General features: G+C 34.5%; 1 protein-coding gene across 12 annotated transcripts in view; it reads right to left on the reverse strand.

The window, feature by feature from the left end:
* The window catches only part of LOC115218983 (protocadherin gamma-A11-like), a 134,277-nt gene extending 123,238 nt beyond the window's left edge, over positions 1 to 11,039 (reverse strand). For all 12 annotated transcript variants that reach the window (XR_005001794.1, XR_005001792.1, XR_005001793.1 and 9 more), the window contains exon 1: positions 8,601 to 11,039. Coding sequence is in view for 9 of the 12 variants with exons in the window: in XM_036508619.1 (XP_036364512.1) it covers positions 8,601 to 10,991 (2,391 nt within the window). In the remaining 3 variants the exon portion in view is untranslated. The remainder of the gene's footprint in view (positions 1 to 8,600) is intronic.
* Between the last annotated feature and the right edge of the window lie 1,691 nt (positions 11,040 to 12,730).

Consider the following 12,730-nt stretch of genomic DNA (forward strand, 5'->3'; position numbering starts at 1 on the left):
GTCCTTTGACTGTGGTCATGCTGGAGCACCGCCTTTAATCGAGCACATCAACCCCGAGACGTATTCTTTGTAACCTAGTACTTATTCTATCAGTCTATTTTGCTGAACTGCTAAGTTACGGGAACGTAAACACACCAGCTTCGGTTGTCAAGCAATGTTGGGGGAACAAACACAGACACATAACACACACACACAAACACACACACACCACACACACACACACACACACACACACACACACACACACACACACACATTCACACATATATACATATACATATGACAGGCTTCTTTCAGTTTCCGTCTACCAAATCCACTCACAAGGCTTTAGTTGGCCCGAGGCTATAATAGAAGACACTTGCCCAAGGGGCCACGCAGTAGGACTGAACCTGGAACCATGTAGTTTGTAAGCAAGCTACTTACCACACAGCCACTCCTACACCTAGCATGTGTGCGTGAACATTGCGGTATCCCATGAATTTAAATGCTTTTACTTTTTTGTTTTTATTTATTTTAGTTATTTGGCTGTGACCATGCTGGTGCACCCCCACTTGAAGAATTTAGTCAATCAAATCAACCCCAGATTTATTTCAAGTCAGGCATTTAATTAACAGCATCTTTTTTGCTGAAACCACTATGTTATGGAAACATAAACAAACCAACACCAGTTGTCAAGTGGCAAGAAACAAACACAGATATACACATAAACACACATACATACACACCTACATACACACATTTAAATATACCTATATGTCGGATCGTTAGCTCCTACACGCATTTTTTTTCTCTCCTTGTTTCTTTTCTGTGTATCTTTCTGTCGAAGAGCGTAGGCTCGAAACGTAAAAGACTTGTTTTATTTATATTTCTGAACACCATACTAATACATTTGTTTGTTTGTACTCCACCTGCCTTCGTCTTTTGTTTATTTTCATAAACCTTCCCGTTATATATATATATAATGAATTATGAGAATATAAGACAGCAAGACTCCAAACGACGATGTGTATAGCATTCTTAACATGTTCCAGCAAATTTGAACATAATTTGCATATTCACATTTAAATCTGCTGGAATCTATTAAGAATGAATATACTCATCATCGTAACTACATATGCGGGTGTGTATGCAAGCATGTAATTACATGTGTGCATGTGTATATGTGTGTGTGTGTATGTTTTTCCTTGACTCCAAATCTTTCCTCTTACCTCTTTCTAATGAGATCCATGTTCGTAATGTCACACCCCTTCTTTTAGCCATTTTAAACTGTGCATGAACCTAATACAATCACTGTGCACATCCTTTATACTTTTATTTATTTTTGTTTTCGATTTGCCTACACACACGTGTGCCCCCCTCCACACACATATATACGTATATATAAAGCAAATAAGTTACAAGGATGAACAGGCATCAGGGCATTACGGCCATTTCAGGCAGTTCCATTTAATTGATCAATGCATTACATCATTTTGAAATATGCTGCTTTCCTCAGATGTATAACATCACAAAGGTTTTCAACATACAGGACACTCTATGATAATTTTTTAGCAAATTCAAACATATTGGATATTCCATTATAATTTTTTAGCAAATTTTACAATAATAGCAACAAGTATGTAATTCTTTTATTCTCTTGTTCTAATGAAAAATTTGCTAAAAATTTATAATGGAGTATCCTGTATATTGAAAACCTATATGGTCTTATGCATCCAAGGAAGGCGGCATATTTCAAATTGATGTAATGTTTGCATTGATTGATTAAATGGAGCCACCTGAAACAGCTGTAATGCACTGATACCTGGACATCCTTGTTACTTATTTGCTTTTTATTGACCTTACTTCGAGCTGTGCAGCTAATACAGGACTAACTTGGTGCCTCAACTGAAGTACCTAATTCAACTGAATCTTAATTATTTCTTTACGCATATATATATATATATATATATACACACACACACCACACACACACACACACACATACACTCACACACATATATATATATATATCTTTACACACACATACCAGCCTAGAAAATGGATATTAAATGATGATGATCATGATGATGATGTATATAGGTGGTGAGCTTTGCTGGATCATTAGCATGTTGGATAAAATGAATTGTGGCTCTGTTTTTTATGTTCAAATTCTGCTGAGGTCAACTTTGCTTTTCATCTGCTTGAGGTTGATAAATTAAGAAACAGTCAACTATTGGAGTTAATTTAATTAGCATGTCTCCTCTCTTCAAAAAATACAGGCCTTAAAACTCTGCAATGAACCAACAGCCCATCCAGAGGGAATATTATTACCTCGGTCAGTTATCTGCCATTGGAAGCTAGCAGACTGTATGATTCCTTATGACTGGTTGTATGGTAAGTAGCTTCCTTACCAACCACATGGTTCTGGGTTCAGTCCCACTGCATGGCACCTTGGGCAAGTGTCTTCTACTACAGCCTCGAGCCAACCAAAGCCTTGTGAGTGGATTTGGTAGACAGAAACTGAAAGAAGCCTGTTATATATATATGTGTGTGTGTATGTGTGTGTATGTATGTGTGTGTGTGTGTGTCATAGGCCCAGAAAGCTGGTTTCCATGGCAGCCAAGTGACTGAAATCACAACATTCCTCTTGAACAGGTTGTAAGCTTATCGCATGTTTGCTCTTTTACTGCTCATAGGACTTAGAGCAACATGAAATTAAGTGTTTTGTTGAAGAACACTTTGCAGTGGTCAATCCAGACATCGAAACCAAGATCTAGTGATCATGAGTGCAACACCCTAACCACTAGGCCACTTATCACTCTTGTAACAACTATTTCTGACATAGGTAAACAAAGAGAATACAATACAAGGAAGTCTAGTACTTAACGAAGACTTAAGTAGTAAGGCTCATTGTAGAGTGTATAATTGATTAGATCCATGTAGTATTTGGTTTAGTACTTATTGATCCATGAAAGACAACAGCAAAACTGACCGTGGCAGAATCCGATCGAAGTACCTTATGAAATGTAACTCTGCGCCGCAAAGCTATTTTGTTTCTCATCCTACAAATTTATTGCTGTTTCACTGATGACGATCAACATTATCATCAAAGTCATCAACATCATCATCATCATCATCATTATCATCATCAACATCATCATCATTATCATCATCATTATCATCATCGTAATCATCATCATCGTCATCATCATCATCATTGTCATCATCATCATCGTAATCATCATCATCATCGTCATCGTAATCATCATCATCGTCGTCGTCGTCATCATCATCATCATCGTCGTCGTCGTCGTCGTCATCATCATCATCTTCGTCGTCATTATCATCATCATCATCAATCCCTGGACATTACAGTCTCAAGTCCTTTTGTATTGCACGACCAGCATCAGCATTTCATTTGAAGAGTACTGGCGATTTTGTAGTATGAATGCCTACATTTTATTTATTTTTTTTTTTTTGCTTATTGTATTTTCTGGCATACAAGTTGAAATTTACGATGACTTTGGTGAGTTAAAAATTCCTTGGGAAATGCATCAAAAGTTGAAAAGATAGTCACAAAATTTCAATATTTACTCTATGTGTTTACGCCATACATCATGTTGGTTTGTGTGCAGGAAAACACGGTATTACAAATAACTTCCTAAATCTGACATCAAGTTGTACAAATTATATATAAATAATCAATCAATTCTGATTTATATATTAACAATTTGTACATTTTAGGAATTTGAAGAATCGTGACAATTGATTCAAATGTCTATAAATTAATTTTAAGATTATTTAATTGAAAAATATGAAAATTTTAATGAAAGATGAATATTCTATCTTTTCTTCGGCTGATATGTTTTCAATCAATTTCTCTTTCAACCAATTACTTTGTCCATGAATTTGTTTTTTGGCCAAAAATGTATTTGACTAATGTGTTTTCAACTAATGTTTTTTTGCTGAATGTTCACAGAACATGTGTGTGTGTGTGTGTGTGTGTGTGTGTGTAACATATATATATTTATCTTGACTATTGAGTAATTGTAACATACTATTTTATAGATAAATTTCCTCTATTTACATAATATTGAGGTCTCTTTCTTTCTTTTGTTATCTTACCGTTTTTACCAATATATATATATATATATAAATAGATGAGTGTATTTTTACCTTGTTAACAATTAACACGGAAAAAATAAATAAATAGTTACATGTGTCGAAAATAAAAATATTTGATTACACCTGCGTTAAACTCCATTTACTTATTCATATATATATATATAAATTAAATTAGAGATAAAACCACTATTAAGCAACTCAAACAGTGATAGACATAAACCAAAACATAAATAACAAAAAATAAATATAATTAATATAATATATAATATATATATATAAAATATAAAATTTAATTTTTTTTTTTACTAACCAAAAAGTATAAAAAACTGTTTGAGTTGCCTAATAGTGGTTTTATCTCTAATTTAATTTATATTTATACTGTGAAATTTGATTTAATCCTAAATCTAATTTTTCCCTGTAAGTTTGTATATACTCCCTAATATTATTATTATTATTATTATTATTATTATTATATATATAGAGAGAGAGATAGATAGATAGATAGATAGATAGATATGCTTCTTTTTGAGCCCTTTTAAAGCAAGGCTAGCCAGGTTCATGGGCCTGGTTTCCCAGTTTCATTGGTGTATGTGTGCACCAGCTGGACGGGATGCCAGTGCATCACAGCGTTGCTCATTTTTGCCAGCTGAATGGACTGGAGCAATATGAAATGAAGTATTTTGCTCAAGAACACAACACGTCGCCCAGTCCAGGAACTGAAACCACAATCTTACGATCATGATGCTGACACCCTAATCACTAAGCCACACACCTCCACACACACACACACACACACACATATATTATATATATATATAGTATGTATATGTGTATATATATATATATATATATACACACACACACATAACTTCTCTTATTTTTCAAAATTAAGATAAACAAATTTTTTTTTTAATCTAAAATATACTCTCCTTCATTTTCTACAATGCTCTTCTATCTACCTGCTAGACTAACAAGGCCCTTCTTGTCCATGATGAAAAATACTCCTCTAGTACTGTTCTGACCTCATCTACAGAATTCATATTTTTTCCATCCAAATGATTTTGAAGACTACAGAATAAATGATAATCAGCCTTTGGAATGTCATCCTCACTGTATGTGACCAAGCATTGTCCTGATGGAAGAACACCTTTCGTCTTGAAACCAAAGATATTCATTTTCCTTCTAGCACTGACTTAAGCCACTCGAGCTGCTCACAGTAGACCTCCTATGTTATCGTTTGGTTTGGGTTTAAAAGTTCAAAGTGGATTAAACCTTTCATATCCCACCAAACATAACAGTACCTTACGTAGGTGAAGAATTTCTTTAGCCTGGGGTGCTAGTGTATCTCCTTTCCCTACCCACTGTCTTCGGTACTTGGAATTTTTATAGAGAACCCATTTCTAATTGCCAGTCACTATTCGGTCCCCAAAAAGTTCATTCATGAAACCTGACTGCAAAGAAGAGCACACATTTACTCTCTGCATGTGATTAGACTCAGAAAGTTTGTGAGCAACCCATTGACTCAATTTGCAAACTTTTCTGATGGCACGCAAGTGTCAATGAATGGTTGAATGACCACATCCAAGCTTCTCTGCTAGTTCCTCAGCAGTAATGATGAGATTTTGTTCCACCAGGATCTGCAGGACATAATTGTCAAGCTCTGCAGATCTTCCAGGACGAGACTCATCTTCTAGGTTGAAGTTTCCAGTTCAGAATTTCTGAAACCACCTTACATTTATTGTCAGATCCCCATATACTGCATTCATATTCCTCACACATTCCATTGCATTGTTGCCTTTATTGAACTCATAAAACAAAATATGCTGAATATGCTCCTTTGTCACTTTCATTATAGCTTTGAAAAAAAAACTTAAAATTGAACTGCACTCTTCAAAACTTACACTAAGAATAAGTACAAGATAAAATTACTGCCTGCTTTAAGAGCAAGATGATGCAGGTAGTTTATCCCATCCCCCTCTGACTTTTAGTTCATGCAATTGAAAAAGCCGCATTATTTATGGGATGGCACAATACATACAGGTATATATATGAGTGTGTATGTATGTAAGTATTTATGTATGTATGTATGTATGTATGTATGTATGTATGTATGTATGTATGTATGTATGTATGTATGTATGTGTGTATGTATACTCCCACATACATACATTATTGATAACTCTTTCAATATAGGCCAATGACATATTCAAGCAGCAATAATGGATATTTAAAACTATGAGATTGCAATGACATCTTAGAAGACAATGACTGGCCTATATTCATGTTACTTACAACCTCCAACAAAATGCTTTCAATGTATGTTATATGGATTAACATAACACACACAGACACATACACACATATGCATATACATATATGCATATCTATGTGTGTATGTATATATACATACATATATATACATACATACATATATATACATACATACATATATATATATATATATATATTATATATATATTTATATATATATATATATATATATATACATATGTATATACATATATATATACATATATATATATAAAATCAGTTAAGACTCATTAGAGCAGGCAACTACTACTACTATAGGTAATCTAAGAAATTTTTAAATAACATCAGTTGAAACAAGAGACAAAAATCTATTTACTGTCTCTAAGACATCTACCATCCTGATTATTGATTACTTTGTATAAATGATGTCTAAAGTAGATTCATTAATTCTTTACCTATTTCGGGATATTGTAACTTGAAATATTGACACAGGTGAATCAAATAATCATGTTTTTCAAAGATCTATTGTAGGACAGGCAAGCAGATTTGATTATCTTTGAATAAGTTTGTTATTCTGGTTTGCTATATGACTAATAGTTCCGTCGCAGAAAATAGTTACCGAAGGTACTATATACTATTTTACTATTCTATTTGTTTCAGTCATTTGACTGCGGCCATGCTGGAGCACCGCCTTTTTTAATCAAGCAAGTCGACCCCGGGACTTATTCTTTGTAAGCCCAGTACTTATTCTATCGGTCTCTTTTGCCGAACCGCTAAGTGACGGTGACGTAAACACACCAGCATCGGTTGTCAAGCGATGTTGGTGGGGGACAAACACAGACACACAAACATATACATGCACACATACACACATATATATATATACATATATACAACGGGATTCTTTCAGTTTCCGTCTACCAAAATCCACTCACAAGGCTTTGGTCAACCCGAGGCTATAGTAGAAGACACTTGCCCAAGGTGCCACACAGTGGGACTGAACCCGGAACTATGTGGTTGGTAAGCAAGCTACTTACCACACAGTCACTCCTGCGCCTAGTTACAGACTTTTGTGAAAGAGATAAGAATTTTTAGCTGATGTTGAATAATTTCAGCACAGTAGGAAAATAGCAAAAGCTGAAGAATTTCAGTATTTGTCATAATGGTAATATTCTTTACTTCCTATGCTTTCTTGATGTATGACCAGACATAAGGACAAAATTGCAAACCTCCGTTATTTTACATGCTTGTAGTCATTTAGACAGAATAAATTTGTTCCTATAGTGATGACCAAGTAATGGAATCCTGGTCTTGTATTCATTAGCAGCATTTCTCAAACTGTTCAGCTGTGAAGTTGCAGAGATTTGCTTGCCCCAAACCAAATTTAATGCCTGCAGTTGTATAGAACTAACAAGCTAAAATCGAAGTAAAGCACCTTGTAGATCATTTGAATATATTTAGACTGGAATATTAATAGTGCAACAAGTCTAAAGCAATCCAAGAGTTGAATTAAATAGGAATATATTTACAAAGAGTTGGGATGACTATTTTTAGAATACTCTGAAGGAAACCAAATAAACCATATTAAAATAATGTAAGATAGAATATGCATTAATTAGAGACAGACAAAAAGGAAAGAAAACAAGCACGCTGAGAGGATCTGAATAACATATCTATCACTGCTGTCTAATTGGTTCTTATAACATCTAATATCATTTTATGTTGAACATCTTATTTGTTAGTTCCTTCAGAATACTGTTGTTTTTAAAACAAATATGATTTGAAGGTGTCTCATGAATAGAACACTTTAAAGTGTCACACAAATCAAGAACATTAAATGAATTCTGAATCACATCATCTTTAGTAGAAATGTACTCCATTCTTACTTCCTATATTGACTTTGGGGGATATGTCAGCTTCTAATCTTCACAATCATTGAATGGAATAAACCCAGCCCTTTTACAATGCTTTATAATCACCTCCCCATCCAACAAAACAACAACAAAAAAATTAATCAATAAATATAAATCTCAACTAAAAGGAAAGAATTAGCATATTTAAATGTAATATGTCTAAAATCCCTATAGATATATATTTAAATTATCAAATCAGAAATTATGCTTGAAATTAAATTCTCTACATTGTGAAAATTTTCAAAAATGAAACCTCAAAATACTTAATATTAAAATATGGTTAATTGATAAAAATAAGTTGTCAAAATTTACCTGTGCAGCTCTTGGCAAGCTTCTTGTTGCATTTAAATTATTCCATTCAACAGGCAACTCATCTTCCTGGTAGAGCTGTGTTTTTGACATCATTGACGCATTTGTACTGTTTCTTGTCTCGTCAGAATTTAACGTCAGCGCCGTCAAATTATTAGCATGTGAAATAAGATGTCCTTTTTCACTCCTTGATTGGTTTGGTGAGCTTGTTTCAGTTATATGTTGAGTATTCCTCACATTGTGACATCGAACGATACAAATAATGATTGACACAACAACAGCCACTGACACAATCACAGCTGCCAGTGTTATGACTATAACTAAATTAAGATGTATCCTGTTGTCTGCTTGTGTATTCACTGCAGTGAACATTTTGGACGTTTTATTACTAACCGTCAATGTCAAGGATAGTGCTGTAGACGTTGACAGAACTGGAGTACCGCTATCTTTGACAATCAACTGGAGGTTGTATAACCCAGCATCATTTTGGTAAACTGTGCGAGAGAAAGACATGGCTCCAGTGTAAGGGTTGACTGTAAACAGTTGTCGGTCATTTCCCCCAAGTATTTCATATCGGAGGAAAGCGTTTTCTCGGCTGTCTCTATCTGAAGCTCTTAATGTTGTGATATCATTTTCACTTTGAGGGTGATAGTAGACATCCAAACTGAAGGGGTTAACACTAGGAAAAGTGAAATACGGAGCATTGTCATTCTCGTCCATAACTTCAACAATAACATTTGCTGTATTGTTTAACTGAGGATCTCCGTTGTCTTTTACTAGGACTTGGAATTTATAGTTGTTATTCTGTTCATAGTCCAAAGACTCAATGGTTGAAATAAAACCATAATTTGTAATCTGAAATGGAATTTTATCTTTGTTTTCACTAACTAAATGATACGATAATTTACCCCCTGAATCTAAGTCAGGGTCAGTAGCATTGATGAAGCCGACGGGAAAATTTAGTTCTTCATTTTCATAAGTCAAAAATTTAAATGTTTTTTTGGTAAATTGTGGTTGCACATCATTTACATCCATTACTTGAATTGAGAATTGTCGCTGAGCTTTCAAAGGTGGTTGGCCCATATCTTCACATGTAATTTTTATATCATAATGATCCTCAGCCTCTCGATTAACAAGGCTTTTCAATATTACTTTGTATTCCTTCGATGCTAGACTTCGAAGCTGAAATTTTTCATGGTGAAGATCACAAGAGACTTCTCCATTTTGTCCAAAGTCATTATCTATGATTTTCACGAATGCAATGAAACTTCCAACTTTAATCTTTTCTGAAATTGTAGCAGTATTGTCTACTAATGCCGACACAAAATTTATATCTATCTCCGGTGCATTATTTTGTTGGTTGATCACATTAACAAAAACCAAAGCAATGGCACTGAGAGGAGGTCGGCCTCCGTCCCTTGCTTCCACAAACAATTTGTAGTTTTTCTTTTGCCCGGCAGGCAACTTTTTCCACAAGTATATTCTACCATCATCTTTATTTAGTTGAAAATATAACCTGGCAACATCGCTTATTTTGGAACTAAAATAATAGGAAACTTTACTGTTTTTCCCAGAATCCAAATCTGTTGCTGACAAAGTTAGCACAGGAACATTCATTTGGTGTGTGTTTTTTATAGAAATGTTATAAATGCTTTGAGGAAAAACTGGCCGATTGTCATTTACGTCATTAACTGCTATGTGGACTTTCAAAATGCTTTTTCTTGAAGGGAAGCCTCCATCTTTAGCAACAACCTGCAGCATGTAAGAGTCTTTAGCTTCTCTATCAAGTCTTTCTTTTAAAACAATCTCAAGTGTTGCTGTGCCATCCACTCTTTTGGAAACGGATAAGGTAAAAGGCTCATCCAAACTGTCTTCTAATTGATATGTTATCTGAGAATTAAAGAGTCCAACATCTTTGTCAATAGCGTTGGGAATCAAGCTTGAAGTTCCTTTTCCATCAGACTCAGAAAATTCTAGACTGATTTGTTCCTGAGGAAATTCTGGAGAATGATCGTTTATGTCTTCTACTAAAATCTTTACTTTGAGTATCTTTATAAATGTTTCCTCTTGTCTTACTGCAATGTCAACCATTTTAAAACATTCTGTATTATATGTACAAAGGTTTTCTGCATCCAATGACTGGGCTGTGTATAGCTTTCCGGTTTTGGTAACATTGAACAACTGCAGAGTCTTGAGAGACCCACCTTGCAGCTGACTAAAAGTCACTTGGTCTTGGACTTGAACTGGTATTCTATCTAACAAGTGAGAATCTTTGGCTATGTCTCCTAAATATGTTCTGGCATTCTTGCTTTCTTCTACTCTGTACATAAGATCCACACAAAAAGAGGAGGGCAAGACAAAAAACAATATGAAAAATGAAAGCAGCATATCCATGCTTCAGTGTATCACAACTGCATCTCATAATCCTCGGACAGGAAAGGAATCTGAAAATATATATATAAAAAACAAAATAAATAAATATAAATAAATAAAAAGTGATTTCATGTTTTACAGTAAATTGAAATATCATCTTAGTCTTCTGTTATAATTCTACTAGCAGTATTGCCCGGCGTTGCTCGGGTTTGTAAGGGAAATAACTATATAAGCATTTTTAGAGAGTTATAGCCAAAAAATAGCAAAAAAAATGCATTAAAAATGGAAAAAAAAAGAAATGATGGTAAATTTTTTTTAAATCGTTGACTCATCGCAGACATTTTTAGAGAGTTATTTCCCTTATATAATAGCGAAAAAAATGCATTAAAATGGAAAAAAATTATGGTAAATTTTTTTTAAAATCGTAGACTCATCGTAGACGCGCGCTAATACCCAGAAGGGCTCGAAATGAATCACGACTATAAGATACCCGGTTTTGGTTAAACTGCACCGCAAAATGTGGGAGTAGTTAGGAATCTAAATCGTAGGAGACAGACACACAACTTGTCTTTTATATATAAAGATTTACAACTGGTTTTCATTATATAAATTGATTTCAGTACTAAGTGGTATGTTATTTTATCAATTTTGGAAGAATGAAAGGCAAAGTTTGATGAAGAATAAATTAGAAGATTAATCAAATCTTTAACATTTTTAAAGGAAGAGGTGTAGCCCTTGGTCGACCATGACTTGGCTGATTTGTGATCAAAGGCATTCTAGCTATGACTAGATGTCTTCTAACAGGCCGTGTATCGTGGACTTCATTATCCAATGTGCCTTCACTTCATTATTCTTTTTAAGCAATAGATGTCATCTGAAGGATATTCGATTGTCATTACTAGCAGACAGAGCAACAATATAAAGCTTTATAATAGAATGATAATGGCGTTAGCTTAAATGGCAGCTTTTCTATAGACAGGATATTGTTCTTCAACTCTGATTGAAGAGAATACCAATCAAAAGCATTCCAGCTTTGACCATCTCATCTTATATTCATGCATTGTGACTCGAGAACCAAATTGTTTTCTGGTCCGTTTTAAGATGATAATGTGTAATTTGAGGTAGATTTAGTGAGCTTGTGTGTGTGTGTGTAAGTCATCGTCGTCGTCATCGTCATCATCATCATCATCGTCATCATTTAGTGTCTGTTTTCCATGCTGGCATGGGCAAGATGGTTTGACTGGTGCTTGTAAGTGCAAGAGCTGCACCAGGCTCCAGTCTCTTTTGGCTTGGATTCTATGGCTGGATACCCTTCTGAATGCCAACCACTCTACAGAGTGTACTGGGTGCCTTTTACATATCATTGGCACGGGTGCTTTTTACAAGTCACTAGTATTGGGTGCTTTTTATGTGTCACCAGTAGGGGTGCATTTTATGTATCACCAGCATGGGGGACTTTTACTTGTCAGCTGCACAATGCAATACATAAGTATATAAATATATATATATATCATTATCATTATCGTTTTCATGTCCACTTTTCCACTCTTACATAGATTAGATGGAATTCGTTGAAGTAGGTTTTCTATGGCTGGATGCCTTTCCTGTTGCAAACCCATCTCTAGTTCAAGTAAGATAACATTTCCTCCATGACCAAACATGTTTTCACAAAAGACTAGAAATGATGGATACCATTTACATGATGGTGGCATTCATTTACAATTATCACGCAAAGACAAGGCAAAGAGACAGTAACATAC

Source organism: Octopus sinensis, linkage group LG14 (assembly GCF_006345805.1).
Source record: "Octopus sinensis linkage group LG14, ASM634580v1, whole genome shotgun sequence".
In the NCBI taxonomy this organism is placed as follows: domain Eukaryota; kingdom Metazoa; phylum Mollusca; class Cephalopoda; order Octopoda; family Octopodidae; genus Octopus; species Octopus sinensis.